Raw genomic sequence first — 16,346 nt, forward strand, 5'->3', positions numbered from 1 at the left:
GCTTCTAAGCGCCTCGTCGGACTCCGGTGGTCGCTGTGAGCGGCGCTTCTTTTTGCGCGGCCCAGCAGGGACAGGCGGAGCGACATCCTGGTCAAAAACTTCAAGTCGAGCCCGCAGGGTCGACATTGAAAGTTCCTCGCACTCAGGGCAGCCGCCCGTGGAGAGTGCGGTGGCGGCGTGCTCGCGGCCCAGGCAGAGAGCACAGATGAGGTGGCGGTCTCCGTTGCTGAGCGGAGCGCGGCACGAGCCGCAGGAAAAACGGGGCATTTTGAAAAAAACGCCCCGTGCTCTTTTAGAGAGAGAGAAAACGTGTGTCGCAGTAGGCGAACACACAGCAGTAAAGGATATGACGCCGGATAGCGTAGCAGGCACGGAAGGCTGAAGGCGGCGAAGGCGGCCGGCTTCTTCAGGCGCTGTCCTAGGCTTGCTGGTCGCTGGTTTCAACGGCGGCGGCTCTCAAGATCCAGCGATGCGAAGAGCTTCGCTGAAGACAAGAAAATCAGATTTTATCCTGTGAGCACTGGTTATATACACGCTGGCCACACCCATTCTGACGGTTAGAAGGGTATGGAGGGCGCGAAGGCTTAAGCAGTTGCCGCCGAGCAGCCAATGAGCACGCTTATACAGCCTGCCTAGGTCTGCCGGCTGCCGCACTGCGTTGACAATGAATACAAAATTAAGGATAATTTTTGGCTTCAGATCTCGAAGAAAGAAGACTTTCCCGATGCGTAAGCAACTTACGCAATACGAGAGAACCTCTCGTAAGAGAACTCTGAAATTATCGTACATTATGGGATTTTTTTCATTATTGATCGTACACCGTACAGAGGTCAAAATTATCGTACAAATACGATAGTTATCGTACATCTGGCAACACTGTAGCTTCCTGACACTGTGTGTACATTCTGTGAGTGAGATCCCACCCTCTATGGGCGGGTTGAAAACATGCGGGACAGCCCCTACTAACCTTACTGGCTGTAGTCTTTAGCCTCTGGCCAAAAAATCCTCCGATGACGCAAAATGACGATTTTTGCATCATCTGAGGATTTTTTCCAGACAAAAAATACATAAATCTCTCGTCTCAGGGGGGTTTTGAGGGTGGAAAGCATGGTAATCCGAAAATACTACAGGTTTTCTACTAATACAAAAGCTTAATGCTAAATCCTGAAGTATCCCTTTAATGTGAGCTGTATTCATATTATTTGATGATACATTAATTAATTTTATACAAAACAATTGCATACAATTTACCCATTACAGCTTCCTGGCCCCCCTTTTCAGTCTTTTCTTTACAGTATATTCATGTGATGAATATATAATTCTATAATTCACTCACAGAATAAAGGCATCTTTGGCTCTTCCCATGACATGTTTCTGTTGACCACTCTTTAATCTGGTTGACCAAGAGAGAGGAAACGTCAAAGCAGGCAATATCAAGTTTCCTAAAATAAATAAATAAATAAATGCAGGTTAATAAGAAAAATAAATAAAAAGAAGTATATTGAACAAATACTCAAATATGCAAATAATAGCTTATTTAATAGGCATATATCATAGGTAATTTAGAAAAAAATATTCAATGTATTAATTTAATATGTTTATAGAAATCAGGAGTCAGCAAGACACATGCAGATATTAATTTAAAAAATGTGATGATTTTCTGTATCTGTGATTGCCAAGTTGGCCTATTGCATGACTACTGCGGTTCCGTACCACTCAACAGCGCACTGTGCATGGAGCGGCCCGGCCGCCAACGCGCACATTATCCCGATCCCGAGAACCAGCGCCGCGAGCACGGACAACCACACCACCATCGTGCGCGTACGGCTAGAGCTGCACGAGGAGTGAGAACACGCCTCGTCTGAGCTCATGCTCGCGTTATCACGGCCGCACAGATGTATAGGATCCAGATCAGCTGGGAAAAAAAGATTAGCTCCACCAAGGACGGCCGAGGTGCCACACTTTACATGAGAGGCCTATATTATGCATTACAATCCCGTTCAGTAGCTTCCTAACACATGAGCTCACAGCAGCAAGACGGAGCGCAAGCTGCGCAACGGAATGGAAGGGGTTTCGAGACGTCATCTCAGATTGATCACTCTTGGACCAATCCGCTGTAAACTCGATTTAGAACGCAACGCGCCGCGCCGCGCCGCAACGCTCCCCTATGTTCTGTACAGATAGAGAGTGAATGATAAGAAATGTCTTTTTCTGCATGGTCTCGTATCTCTATTGCACAGTAACGGAAGCGCGCACCGGTTATACAGTCCTGGAACAGCACAGCACAGTCCAAGAGTCGCCTGTCGCCAGAACAAGTTATTTGACAGTGGTGAGTATATACGCGTTAAATCATATAGGCTAGTATAATGGATTTTCTGAAATGACCGCTAAATAATGATGTAAATGAATGTAAAAGTTACAGAATGTTATTTGTCCTGAGTAATTGAGCATGTTCGTCAATAGCACCCCTTTTAGCAGAAACGAAACTTACTGACAACTCATTTGAAAGAACAAAAATAGAAACTTCTAACATTCTCAACAACGTCAACTATAATAATAAAAATACTAACAACAATAACATGTCATCCACATATTTATTTAAAATAAACAAAACAACAGTCCACTAATCTTTATGGGCAAATCAGTAATGTAAAATGTGGGTAATTATGACATTTTTCATTAACATATTTTGTTATTTCTTAACAGTAAACATTAAATAACATAGGCAAAAAACACGGTTGAATGGTTGAGTTTAAAATTGAGAAAATGGACAGAGTATATACATACATACATACATATATATATATATTCCTGTTTTGCTGTAGAAAGGGAAAACATATTGTTAGAGAATCTATGGATTGATAATCATTTTGATATGGGGACATGGGCACAAATATTTTAGTTACACTTTATTTTAATGTGTCCCTGTTGCAGTGTAAATATACATTTAAGTACTGAGTAATAACTACATGTACTTACTATAGGGTTAGGTTTAGGATTAGGGTTTTGGGTTACACTTTATTTTAAGGTGTCATTGTTACAGTGTAATTATATATTTAAGTACTGGATAATATTAAGCAACTACATGTGCTTATAGGATTAGGGTTTTGTTTAGGGTTAATTGCATGTAATTATGCCTAATTTATAGTTATTACTATAGTAAATGCATGTAACGTGTAACAAGGACACATTAAAATAAAAGTGTTACCAATATTTTTATTGCAATGTAAAACAAGTTAATTACACACAAGTATTAATTAACTTATTTTAATATATCTAATATGCTTTAAAGTTTAATGGCACAGCAGTTTGAAATGCATAATTATATAATTTCCTCACACTCTGCATCTCAGGTTGAATATGGCAGAAGATCTGACGACTCCCTTGCTCTCAGACTCTGAAGCTCCTGCTGATGCACCGGCTGTGTGTCTAACCAGCCCTACGGTGGCCATACTCGGCTCTGGAGACTTTTCTCGCTCGCTGGCTGAACGGCTGCTAGCTTGTGGTGTTCGAGTGGTGGTCGGGAGTCGGTGTGTGAACCGCATCCCATCAGGACTGTTCCCTGATGCAGTGGAGTTGAGGAACCAGGAGGGGGCAGCATCACATGCAGGGTGTGTGGTGTTTATGGCCTTGTTCCCTGAGCATTACCGCTCCCTGCTGGGACTACAGTCTGCACTTGCAGGGAAGGTGCTTGTGGATGTAAGTAACGCTGCAGAGATGAATATCCATGGGCCTTCCAATGCGGAGCGACTAGCTGAGCTGTTTCCAGACAGTCTGGTGGTCAAAGGATTTAACACGGTTTCAGCCTGGGAGCTGCAGACTGGCGCTCATGATGGAAGCAGACAGGTCAGGGCTGCTGTTGTGCTGTCTGTATCTGTTGAAAAGTGTGTTTGATTTACATGATTTAATATTGTACATCGGTCCCACATGAACCAATTAAGTTAAACAAACATAATTAGGGTTTTTTTGCCACTTACTATAAAAATTTTGACATTTGGGCATTAGCGTATAGCCAGCGACCTATGCTTCCGAATTTCTTACGGTGGTTTCGTCTCGATCGGACTAACGGTTTCAAAGATATTCGCATAAGTTTTTTTAAGCTCTAAATCACAACGTTGCACTAACAATAAGGCAAAACCTAGCATGTTTGGTATCGTTGGACTCGGCAAGGATTCAGGACTCCCGTGAAAATAAATCAACCACATTTCAGGGCATCGTGCCGATTACCCATACCAAGTTTTTTAACAATACGTTCATGCGTTCATAAAATAAAGCATTTTAGTACAAACTTCGAAATGGCCGTTATGGGAAAACATGACACCCCAGATCTAATGAGACCACTTTTATGATTTTTGGACAAAGAAGTTATAAGCAAAAATAGCAATTTTTTGTGTCTCCGGACCAGTAGGTGGTGATGCGCCGAAATGCAGCATGTCGCCTCAGGTCATGCTTGTGATGACATGTACCAAGTCTGGTCTGAATACGATAAAGCGTTGCGGAGATACAGCCTTACGTCTGCAATTTGTTCGCACCGTATTAGAGATGGTTTGACCAATCAACTTGAATTCCATAACTTTTTGTCTGCATGGTCTGAAGATGATCTGGTTAAATTTGCTTGAAAATCGGAGCAACCGTCTAGGACGAGTTAGAAAAAGTCGGTTTTCGGAAAATTCTAAATGGCGGAAAAATTTTTCATGACGGAAAATGACATAATTTTAATTAAGCAATTTGAACAAGCAGCAAATTTCTTTTTCTTTTTTTTTTGTACCTTTCACTGCTGTAGGTCCTGATCTGCAGTAACAGTACAGAGGGGAAGAGGAAAGTTGTGGAGTTGGCTCGGAAGATGGGCTTCCACCCGGTGGATATGGGCGGCTTGTCTGCTGCCCGAGAAATTGAGGTAGCATCATTGCGCCTATTCCCATCTTGGAGTGGCTCGATCGTTGTCACCTTCCTCCTCTTTTTCTTCTTCTATGGCTATGGCTTTCTGCGGGGAATTCTGCTGCCGTTTCTTGCACAAGGACACAATGCTTTCTACCGCCTCGCCCTCGGTCTGGTGAACGAGAGCCTGCCAGCAGTGGCCCTGGTGACCCTGGCCCTTGTTTACTTCCCAGGCTTGTTTGCTGCCTGGTTGCAGCTCTGGAGGGGCACCAAATACCAGCGTTTCCCATCGTGGTTGGACAACTGGTTGCAGCGGAGGAAACAACTGGGCCTGTTGAGCTTTCTGTGTGCAGCGTTGCATGGTGTCTACAGCCTTTGCCAGCCGCTGCGCAGAATTACACTCCACAGGCTCGTCAATACTGCCTACAGACAGGTGCGCAAACAAAAAACAGCCCGAGAGTAAAGATCTTGAGATGTTTAGTGCCTAACAAAAGCAGGTAACACTTTAGAATAATGGTCCGTCATTAATAAGTAACTATGCAGGAAGTAATGCAGGACTGATGAGTAGTTCTACATTAACACTTCAGCTACTACTATTAACTAATATAGAAACAACCTTAACTAATCAGTAAGTAATATAAGATAGTTCCTTATTAGGCTACCAATAATTACACAATGAGATTGGCATCATTAAGAACTAATAGGTAATTATGACAAATTATAAATAATTATTTATTAATTACGTTAAAGACGTTAGCAATTGTCTTATTTTACTCTCAACGTGGTCATAAAATGCATCTCTAATTACTCAAGTGTACTCAAGGACTACTAGTGATCTGGACCATTATTTTAAAGTGAAAAATATGTTTTTTACTTAAAATAATGGTCCAGTTCACTAGAAGTTCCTGCATAGTGACTAGATACTTGAGTAATTAGTGATGCATTGTATGACTATATTCAGATATTACTTACTGATTAGTTAAGCTTGTTTCTATATTAGTTAATAGTAGTAGCTGAAGTGTTAATGTAGAGCTACTCATCAGTCCTGCATTACTTCCTGCATAGTTACTTATTAATGACGGACCATTATTCTGAAGTGTTACCCAAAAGCATAGTGTATGCTATGTTTTGTCTGACATATCAGGTTAAAGCAGGTGTAGAGGAGCCCTGGGATGAGCTGGGAGTTTGGCGATCTGAGCTGTACCTCTCTTGTGGAGTGTTGGGTCTGGGCGTCCTCTCTTTACTGGCCATCACTTCCCTTCCCTCAGTGGGAAACACCCTCAACTGGAGAGAGTTTACCTTTGTACAGGTGAGCCCATGCATACCATACAGGTGTTTCCCATCCCTGTTACTGAGGCACATTAACAGGACACATTTGGGATCAAGGCGGGCATACACAGTGCAATTTCAGCAAGGTTACCAACTCACACTGTACGAGTAGATCGCATGCGATGTAAAGCCAAAGCTCACGATGTTTATGTGCTCACACTATAGAGGGTATTAAATAGAGGGTATGCACGTGACGTCACTTTCGGCCGGAGAAAGGTCTTATATTATTGCATAATACTTTCATGTTTAATGGGTTATTTAAAAAAATTCTAGAAATGTTTTTGAGCTGTTTAATTGACAAAATCTAATTAAAATTATCAGTGAATTAAAATTGATTATACTAAATCCATAAAATGATCCCATGATGTAAAAGGTTCTGTATAGAGGATATGTGCGTACGTCACCGTCAGCCGGAGTGACTGCGGTTACACTCACTGAGTGGCAAAAAGACTGAGCAGCAGCATTTGTTTTCAGCGTGAATGCCGTGAAAAACACACAAAACACATCTAAAACGGGAAAGAGCTTTGAGATTGACTGTACAACTAGCTGTGACAAGAAATCTGAGGTATAGTTTTACAGACTGCCGAAAGATACAGAACAGAGAAGCAAATGGATCGATGCAATTCACAAAAACAACTGGATCCAGGCAGAGAAAGGTGGAATTGCAGTTTATAATTTTGTGTCAATATGCTGAGTTTAGGGGTAAAATCATACCCTATATATTGTATTTTTATATAATGTATTGACAACTCATCAATTAAATATTTACCATCGTATATTCTGCATAATTGGATGTTTTTAAGTAAACACTGACAAAAAAGTTTTAAGGCTGGATGATATGATGATATATATATAATATTGATATAATATCTGTTATCTGGGAGTGACACACTTCAAAAATGCTCTTCAGAAACCTACGGGTGACGACACAGGACAGTCAGAACACAGCAATAATCAGTCATCAATGAAAACTAAGAGCAGGTTAATCTGGACATGATGCTATCCAGCGTCCACAGGAATCAGCTGCTGGTTTGAGGTTCAAGTTTTCCCTGGTGTCCGCCCGCACAAGGGCGGGCAATATGCTAATGTTTCGTCTTGACATCACAACGAAACGGCTCGTTTTAAACGATTCATTTCATTGACTCTTACTTTTGAAAGACAATAACTTTATATACGGTGCACTTTCAGATTTAAAACTTTGCAGGATGTTTTCATTCACTTAGACCTGTGTTACACACTGCATGAAAGGTCATTTTCAAAAATCCATAATGGGGCACTTTAAGATTCTTTTAAATCTTTCACGTTTACTTCCACAAGCCGTCACATTTCTGAGCTGGCAGCGGGAATCTCTCATGTTAATTGAGAACAAGAGACGTTTAAAACTCAAAGGCTTCCATACGTTGTCAATCCACATCAACTTTTTGGATTTCTAACGGTACGATTCTCTAAAGTCTGCATCTTTTACATCCTCAATATCAAGAACACATCTTGGTAATTTGAAGCGTCCTCTGTACTTGTGTTTTGGAGTATTTGAATCATTCTTTCACAGTTCATGATGACGTAGAACGAGAACACAAGGACGCAAGATCGCACAAGAATGCATAGTGAGAAATGGACTGGGTCTCCAGGGGCAGAGTTGAACAACTCCAAAAATATGGTTGTTACATAGTTGAAACCTGGTTCCTTAAAAGTACCATGAGTCCAGCAGGCGTAATGATATGACGCAGCGCCTGAAAATAGTCCCCAGCTCGGTAACTTCCAACGTGACCGGGACTAAGTTTGTCTAACCTATTAGACCTATTTTCAGGTGCTGCGCAATATCATTACGCCTGCTGGACTCATGGTACGGCAGCAAAGTTTCTTGATTATTACGCAGGAATGAGAGTATAGTTCCTAGCCATATCAGCCTAGAAAATCGCAACTTTACATTTTCCGTCGGTCTTAGTACATGATGTAACTACAGAAGAGTCAAGTTTTAAATAGGAAAAATATCGAACTCTTTGGTCATTTTTTTGAGAGAGCTGTTAATGGTCCTGTCCGATTTAATGATCTATGCTAAGCTATGCTAAAAGAGGTACCGCCAGACCCGGAGATCGGCTGAATGGATTCGAAAACGGTAAAACTCGACTGTTTAACTCTGGGGGAGTTGTAAAATGAGCCTATTTCCAAAAAAAGTGGAGTATCCCTTTAACTACCAAAGTACATGCTGCACAATCTGTTGCGCTAGTTTTCGTGCATTAATTGATTGATAGTTGAATGTAAATAATTTTAGCATTGTCTTTGATTTGCATGCAAATGAACATTCAAGCACAAACACAGCTTTTTAACATTTACTAAACTTGAACTAAGTTTTGTCTCTCTTCTTCCTTCAGTCAGGTTTGGGCTACATTGCTCTGACTCTGTCCCTCATGCACACGCTCTTCTTTGACTGGGATTTTGCCTTTCACATCGAGGCGTATCCGTTCTACATGCCACCCAGCTCCGTGTTGGCTGTGGTTCTGCCCTGCATCGTTCTGGTGTGCCGTGGCTTTCTGCTGCTCCCATGCATCTCCACCAGACTGGCACTAATCCGCCGCGGATGGGAGAGCAAACGCAACTGTCCAGTCTTACAGACTCAGCATGTGGCGGATAATGGAATACCATAGGAAGTCTGGAAAGAAGTACTAGGAGAAATATAAGGAGGACTTTTATTATAGGATGAAGTGATAAACGGATATACAGTTGGCAATGCAGTGGCCAACAGTTTAAATATGCAGGTTAAATCTAAGGGCTGAATATAAAGTGGAAAATGTTTATAAAGTATTTTGAGACTTGTCAAAATCTCTGACTAGTTTAAGTCAGCCTTGCCTGAAAGTGAGGTATTCTGGCCTCAAATAACTCCTGACTCAACTTTTCCAAATCCAAATGGACTTAATGTGTGCCTTATATTATTACCAAATCCCAATAAGTCAGTTTTTCTTCCTCTGGGCCAGTTACTGTGTAAATTCCATCTGTAAAACTAATAATGCCTACTAATAATGACAAAAACCGCATTGCATTTAATGCAAGTAAACTGTTGTAAACGAAGCCTGTGTGAAATTACAGTTTGTAATTAAATGTAAAGAAAAAAATATTTGAATGTCTGTTTATAAACACACAAAAAAGTCCAATACCAAAATGGTATGGACTGCATATTTTACTCTGATAAACTTACAAACTTTTTCATTTCACTTCTTTTCCTCGGCCTGACTGATTGGCTTTAGTTATTGTGGATATTGTACAGGAAACAAGTTTGAATTGAACTTTCAATCAATAATGTTTTTAGTGATGTGAAAGCATGATTCATACCTTCAACTTTATTTAACAAAAACAGCAAACAACTTCCAATGTGTCATTTAAATTAAACAAGATTTCTGGTACGTGATTTGTTTTTACTGAAAAAAAATAATAATAATATTGGTAAACACACACATTTTGCTCTGAAAAAAAGAAGAATATTCTTACATAAGAATATTCAAACAAAAAAATATTTCCACTCAAAATTTGACTTGCATATCTGAAACTGTGTTAACAACATTTGAATTGTAAGAACGCAATATAAAATGTAAAGCTATAGATTTAATTAAAATAGAGGTTTCAATCCCACGTCACAGCCGAAAAGAAGCGCCTCTGGTGTTGAATCCTGATGGCCATCACCATTCTGTCTGTGGATTGGCCTTGAACTGTTTATAGTCTGCCATTTTGAAGAAGGCAAGTTCTGTCTCATTGGCTGTGAAGAGATGAAAGGTGTTGAAATCACGATTTCAGCAGGTACACAAATAGTCAATTACCAGAAGTGGACAGGTTTAGTTTTCCATTTGTTATATATATATTATATATATATATATATATATATATATATATATATATATATATATATATATTTTACGCAATCTGCATTAAATCCAGTCTGCTATAGTAATAAATTAACATTAATTAAAGCTGCAGTCCGTAACTTTTTTGTGTTAAAAACGCTTGCCATAGCTCGATTCAAATCGTTTAGCTTTTAATAATGTTTTTAACTCCAGTGGTACTGGTGGATTTCTGTGGGAAATTCGAGCATGTCTTTGCGTCATTACGTCACATCTGTACACATAAAGAAGAGTCTCGGCTAGTAGGCTATAATGCCCCTAGGCTATATCCAAAAACATTGGATTGCATCCATAGTTTTTCCACTTTGTCGCCATTTCTGTTCGTGGTGTGGATCCTGTCATTCGCAATCACAGATTCTACTTTTTGGAAGTATGACCATACCTGTCAAGTATCCCGTTTTGGCCGGGAAAGTCCCGTATTTTACCCTTCTTTCCCGCCGTCCTCCCGTATTAGTATTTTCCCGTAAATCTCCCGGTTTTTAACCTGCGTTATTAAAAAAAAAATAATAGGCTACCCCGGGCCCGGGCAGAGTAAAAAAAAACCATTCCTAATCTGAGTCTGTCAGTAGCCTCGCGATAACTGCCACTTGCAGTAGCCTACTACAGGTACTGTAGTTGTCACGAGGTTAGTGTGTGAGGTCAGATGATGAGTGACAACCCTTACGGTTGTTATGGTGACAACGAAAAAAAAAAAAAAAAAAAAAAAAAAAAACCAGAGACGGATGATGGACGCTACTACAGAGATGGAAGGCACGCACAGTATTTGTAGTGTTCTCTGTACCTATTGTCCTGTGCATTGTTCATAATAAAGTTCGTAAAAAAAATATATAAAAAAACGGAATTGGGCACTCCTGCCAAAAAACCAAAACCCTCATGTAAATGCAAAGTCTGCAACAAATTTGTACAATAACTCACTAAAGTTATCGAGGGGGCTGCTCGCGGTGGGCGCCGGAAAATTTCCCTTATTTTCAAATCCAAAACTTGACAGGTATGAGTATGACCAACATCAGAATTTTCACCGGAAAATGTCGTCTGAACAAGTAAGTAACATCCACTTTTGTTCTGACCAATTAAGGGGGAAAAAGCATTGCAGTAAATCGCGCTGATTAAATATAACGATTGCTTATCATATCACGTCAAACCGTGCAAATTATACTTTGTTCTCAAATTAACAACTGTTTAACAAATGTTAACAACATCAGCACTGCGTGAATACATTTAATCAGTGGTATAGTCTAGTTTTTTGTAGTGAGTATACTGTAATATCCCCCCCACCCCCCCTCCTCCCCTCCTCCCCCCCTCCCCCGTTATGAAATACTAAGTGTTATCAACATGTCAATTTATTATAAGAAACACAACTCAGCCAGTTAAGAGCTACATTTAGCCTTAGATGTTACATGAATATGGTCCCTGAACCACAGGTTTTATCAGCTGACAATAAAAAATAAAAATAAAAACATTTAAAACATTATACAAATACAAATTTGCTTTTAGAAATGGTGTTTTTGAAAAAAAAAATGGTGTTATTGTTTTGGCAAGTTTACTGTTGAAAAACTTTGTGTGATATTCCCTTAAAATAACGTTTTAATAGATTGTATTATTATTATTATTTTAAAATACATTTTACTGTGCAATTTCTTTCTAATTTCTTTGAGTTGGACCAAACTTTTATTTTGGTGGGTTGTACACATTTGAGTTTCTGTGTGTTTTAATAAACTATTATTATTATTATTATTATTAGGCCTACTTGAAGTATACTCTACTGTGCAATAATAATATATTTCTGTTATAATTTCTTCAAGTTATACCGAACTTTTATTTTGACAGGTTGTCGTAAAGACATTACAGTTTTTGTGTGTATATGAAACGAATGAATGACGATAGTTTTATCAAATGAAATGGTGAAATTCTCGGAAGTGACTTTCATAGCAGCTCTGCGATGAAATGCACATGTGTAGCCTACATCATGTCTCAATACAGTGAAACGCCGAAAACACCACGAGCGTGAGTCACGCGTGCTTCAGTGTGTGTGTGTGTGTGTGTGTGTGTGTGTGTGTGTGTGTGTGTGTGTGTGTGTGTGTGTGTGTGTGGAGCACACATTGAGCGCTCACTCCCAGAGACGCGTAGAACAATTGCAGTCTCTTTTAACTTTAATATTCACAGACACTAGTCCATATCGAGATTTGATTCATTGTACAGCCCTACTTTTGATTTATTCATTCAAAAATAGCCAAATTCTGTGACTGGATTCCGCGATTCTATCCGTGTCGCTTCGCAAACACAGACGGGGTGAATTTATGAATGAAAGTGTTAAAGTTCTGACACAAAACGAAGTTGTTACGTATCCTCACGCTTTTTTTAAGTGGGTATACGGAAATCCTTGGCCTTTTCTAGTGGGTATACGGCGTATACCTGCGTATCACGTAGACTACACCACTGCATTTAATGTGTATTAGGGCTACCTGTAGTTCAGTTTCCATTTCTGTGCAGTCTAATTTCTAATTGTCCAGAGAACTGGTTCTCTTTGAAATACAAACACACATATCTGTAATCAGATGCATATTTATCCTTGTTTTCACATGGGCCATTTGCAGTCTCTTTTTTTTCTGTAGTCACTCCGAAGTCTTTTGCATTTTACAACGGGTGAATCTCCAGTTGTCACTGGTTAATGTCATTTGAACCTTTCTGGATCCGCCATCAAATTGATAAGTTAAATTATATAAAGTGCTGTGAGAAAAGGCTATAAATCTCCGCCTCCAACATCCACACACTCATAGCCTACTAGCCGAGACTCTTCTTTATGTGGACAGATGTGACGTAATGACGCAAAGACATGCTCTACTTCCCGCCGGAAATCCACCAGAACCACTGGAGTTAAAAACATTATTACAAGCTTACCGTTTTGAATCGAGCTACGGCAAGCAGAGAGTTTTGAACACTGGCTGGTTATGTACTTGCTCAAACATTTATTTTGGATCATTTTTAACCCCAAAAAGTTACAGACTGCAGCTTTAACATCTATCTTTATATGGTATATGGCCTTCATATATTAATGTTCATCGCCAACGCCAATTTAGTTTCTCTCCCCTCACCAAAACAAACTAATATTGCTTTTACATACCAACACCACACGCTCGTAAGCTGGAGCCATCACGCAGAATCAACTTCTCATCATCCTCCAAACTCATCACAAGCTCATTCGTCTGAAATAATCGAAAAATATATTATTAATATAATCATAATAGGTTCATATTTACTCATTTTGTTTATAAGCTATCACCATTAAATTGTTTCTAATCAATCAGGTAGACATTTCCAAATTGTTGTGATATAAATAGGGAATATACTAGAACATGAAATGAGTAAATTGAACCCACTATATATATAATAAAAAAACACTACCATATTTAACCCGTTGTTAAAAAAAATCGGTGAATATTTAGGAATGAGATCGCGATCTTTTAATCGTGCTATTCTGAATCAGGACAAAAGAACTTGTTCAAGTACTTTTCCCAAACTGTAATAATCATATCAATATTATAATGTACGCCACAAGTTGCTAAGCATATTTAAAAGTTACCTTTGCTCCGTGTGCTTGGTGTATGATTTTCATCGTATCTGCAACAACACAACCAAAGGATGTTAAAGCAAAACTGCTTCTTTTATTTTTGGGGGAAATGTGCAAGCAAATGTAGACTTACCATAGTCAAACTGCTTGAAGGGTGGAGGCAATCCAGCTCTGGTTGAAACTTCTTCAAAGAGATAAGTGCTAGTTATTCATTATCTGTCGATGTTTAATAATAATATCAAGCACATAAGCTGATTTACTTTTTACTCATAAACATGAGTCATAAGAATTCTGTCAACCCATTGTCATCGTGTCTACCTTGCTTAACAAATGTAATAAACTCCTCCACCGTCTGGTCTAAATGAACGTCTTTGAAAACCAGCGGTTTAAAGTTGCGATGCTCAAAGGACCGAACCAGACGAAGCGTCAGAACCGCACGATCACACATCATCTCGGGCAGAACCATTCAAACTACACGGAGTCCACAGAGGGTTAGAGCGTGCAGATACACACATGTAAATGACCATAGGAACAAGGAGCACTTCGCTGTTTAGCGTACTTCTATCTTTCATAATAACAATTTCAAAGCGTTTATTTCCAGCATGTTCTGAGAAGTGAAAGTCTAGACCAAACTAGCCGCTGTCTCATGATGCATCGATCGTAGGCAACAGCAGTATCAGGCAAGAGCAATAGAACTGCAGCATGTGACTCTCTCACTGTGGAACTAGTGGTTAAGAAAAAGAAATGTCTCCACAACATAACAATCCGTTACATTTTTTTTTTTTTTTTTATTCAATGGCTTGTTTTATGAGTTATTTTCTAAGCACTTATATATGCATTTATAATTATATTCATACTTGTCAGAAATGGAATGCAAAAATTATAATTTGAACACTTTCCCAATGGAATAAATAAAAAAAATCTTCAGGAATCATTTTTTTTTTACATTTTTTATTCATGATCTTGGGGAACATGACAGAAAATGGCTTAGCTCCATATGTTCTTGCACAAGATTCTGAGCGTGGAAGCTTATAAATATGACTTTCCCTGGGAGGGATTCATTTGATTCTTATCGATTCCTAAATTTCGATTCCAATAAGTAAAAAAATAAAAAACTTAGATATCATTCACATTTATTCTAAGTCTTCTTGCAAAACATTTGATTTGCAGCTGAATACCATCATCAGGCTAAAGAACATACATAAGAACTTTTGCCTGTGGTTTAAAAAGACCATAGCAAAAATAACTAAGCTAACTAAATAAAAATGTCAAGCATTATTAAAGACAAGTGCACACTCAGTAATTAAAAAAGGACAAATAAACAAATTAGCAATCGCTCAAATAAATACAACTGAACAAAGATACGATTGAAATAAACAGTGTTTAAAGATTTCCAGGTAGAGAAACAATATTCAAATGTAAAATAACACTGCACTTTATAAATAAAATATACATTACAAATATAGTTACAAAAGTTATTCAGTCAAGAACGGCGAGTGAATTTTATTTTGTTTTGATTAACTTTATTAATCACGGGCATTAACATTCACAGGCTGCTGTCACTTTAAGAGCTGCACGGATCCAATACACTGTTACACATGCATTTTCTTTTTTTCAACTGTTTACATTCACTAAAGAAATAACCAATTGTGTTTATGGGAATATTTTGACATATTTTTGCGTGTAGAAGTGCAAAGTGCAAGTGCAAAGAGACGCGGAAGAGAGCTCAGTTCAGTGTCGCGCACTGTTCATTATGAGAGGCGGCTTTCTGTGCGCACGCTTTGGATGTGTGTGTGCAGCACAGAAAACAGTGTGTGAGTCCTCTTTCGCTTGAGTGTTTTAAAGTCATTACCAAAGAAATCGATAAAAGAAATAGAAATTTTAATTTTATAACAAGTATCTGATTCCTGACCTATAAGTATTCGATTCCAGAATTAGAAATAATTTTTTTAATTCCCAACTGACAGAAAGTAGCAAGCAAATCAGATTGGATCTATTTCAAACAGCACTTGTCATTTGTGTGTGCCGTGGCCCCTCAGCCCTATCTATAATAAGTACTTTCTTATAAATCTGTTTATTTTTCTTGCCAAGTGTTTTGTACACAAGTGTACATTTTTGTCTGTCAAACCTCTTTCTGTTATTTTTTTGCAAAGACCTGAAATGTTATATCTCTTCTTCCAACAATGCCAAAGCTTTAAAGTATGTTAGATTGTGCACAAAGTATAATATTTAGGCATTAAAAAAAAAAAAAAAGGGACTCAAGGCATTTCTCTCTCTCTCTTGAATTTATTTTAAATTATATGTTACCCCTGGCTCAATTTATTATTATTTATTTTTATTTTTTGTCTGTTTATTTTACTTGCTTTTTATTTAACTTGCTTTCACTGGCTTTTTGTCTGCTGTTTATAATTATATTATTGTTGGTTAATTCTGTTTTGAGTTGTAACTATGTATTTACGGTTGTAGCCTATCTGTTCAATAAAAAATTTAAATTTAAATTTAAAAAAAGCCCTATCTATAATGCTGTTAGTATGTAGTTGAGTCTGTTTGCGACAATGCAAAAGGACGTATAACTTAATGTGTAAACATAAGTGTAAGTCTACATCAAGTGCACTCATACTGTCTATGAGTGCACTACATGGGCCAGGGCCAGCATGCACAGGGACATACTGTGTGGAAAG

General features: G+C 38.6%; 3 protein-coding genes across 9 annotated transcripts in view; 1 reads left to right on the forward strand and 2 right to left on the reverse strand.

The window, feature by feature from the left end:
* Positions 1 to 1,871, reverse strand: part of LOC309503475 (uncharacterized protein) — a gene marked incomplete at its 5' end in the record, with an annotated part of 333,921 nt that extends 332,050 nt beyond the window's left edge. For all 4 annotated transcript variants that reach the window (XR_014207657.1, XM_082176316.1, XM_082176315.1 and 1 more), the window contains 2 exons: positions 1,337 to 1,442; positions 1,714 to 1,871. Coding sequence is in view for 3 of the 4 variants with exons in the window: in XM_082176316.1 (XP_082032442.1) it covers positions 1,337 to 1,442; positions 1,714 to 1,871 (264 nt within the window). The remainder of the gene's footprint in view (positions 1 to 1,336; positions 1,443 to 1,713) is intronic.
* A 318-nt stretch (positions 1,872 to 2,189) lies between these two features.
* On the forward strand, positions 2,190 to 9,416 carry steap3 (STEAP family member 3, metalloreductase). Of its 2 annotated transcripts, none has more exons than XM_082176190.1 (5): positions 2,190 to 2,329; positions 3,354 to 3,846; positions 4,784 to 5,311; positions 6,023 to 6,187; positions 8,580 to 9,416. In XM_082176190.1, the coding sequence occupies exons 2-5, from the start codon at positions 3,361 to 3,363 to the stop codon at positions 8,850 to 8,852; spliced, it is 1,452 nt and encodes a 483-aa protein (XP_082032316.1). In that variant the 5' UTR covers positions 2,190 to 2,329; positions 3,354 to 3,360; the 3' UTR covers positions 8,853 to 9,416. The 2 variants fall into 2 exon arrangements, with proteins under 2 accessions (XP_082032316.1, XP_082032317.1); XM_082176191.1 differs by having other exon boundaries at positions 8,584 to 8,755.
* On the reverse strand, positions 8,881 to 14,355 carry cUnh2orf76 (chromosome Un C2orf76 homolog). 3 transcript variants are annotated; one of them, XR_014207661.1, is made up of 6 exons: positions 13,984 to 14,327; positions 13,799 to 13,849; positions 13,678 to 13,715; positions 13,219 to 13,300; positions 9,220 to 9,955; positions 8,881 to 9,182 (listed from the first exon to the last, which is right to left on the reverse strand). XR_014207661.1 is itself a non-coding variant. In XM_082176325.1 (5 exons), exons 1-5 carry the CDS (start codon positions 14,129 to 14,131, stop codon positions 9,879 to 9,881), a joined length of 393 nt encoding a protein of 130 aa, XP_082032451.1. In that variant the 5' UTR covers positions 14,132 to 14,355; the 3' UTR covers positions 8,881 to 9,878. The 3 variants fall into 3 exon arrangements, 2 of the variants coding, with proteins under 2 accessions (XP_082032451.1, XP_082032450.1); XM_082176325.1 differs by having other exon boundaries at positions 8,881 to 9,955; positions 13,799 to 13,846; positions 13,984 to 14,355; XM_082176324.1 differs by having other exon boundaries at positions 8,881 to 9,955.
* Between the last annotated feature and the right edge of the window lie 1,991 nt (positions 14,356 to 16,346).

Source organism: Leuciscus leuciscus, assembly GCF_965113295.1.
Source record: "Leuciscus leuciscus genome assembly, chromosome: 7".
NCBI classification, from domain to species: Eukaryota; Metazoa; Chordata; class Actinopteri; order Cypriniformes; family Leuciscidae; genus Leuciscus; species Leuciscus leuciscus.

Bases quoted from the DNA above. Each gene is read 5' to 3' on its own strand.
- cUnh2orf76 (XM_082176324.1), bottom strand. From the start codon at position 14,131: ATGGTTCTGCCCGAGATGATGTGTGATCGTGCGGTTCTGACGCTTCGT. The intron at 13,850-13,983 runs GTAGACACGATG...ATCTCTTTGAAG, and splicing joins TATTACATTTGTTAAGCAAG to AAGTTTCAACCAGAGCTGGA. The intron at 13,301-13,677 runs GTAACTTTTAAA...CGATTATTTCAG, and splicing joins ACCAAGCACACGGAGCAAAG to ACGAATGAGCTTGTGATGAG.
- steap3 (XM_082176190.1), top strand. From the start codon at position 3,361: ATGGCAGAAGATCTGACGACTCCCTTGCTCTCAGACTCTGAAGCTCCT. The intron at 3,847-4,783 runs GTCAGGGCTGCT...TCACTGCTGTAG, and splicing joins CTCATGATGGAAGCAGACAG to GTCCTGATCTGCAGTAACAG. The intron at 6,188-8,579 runs GTGAGCCCATGC...TTCTTCCTTCAG, and splicing joins GAGAGTTTACCTTTGTACAG to TCAGGTTTGGGCTACATTGC.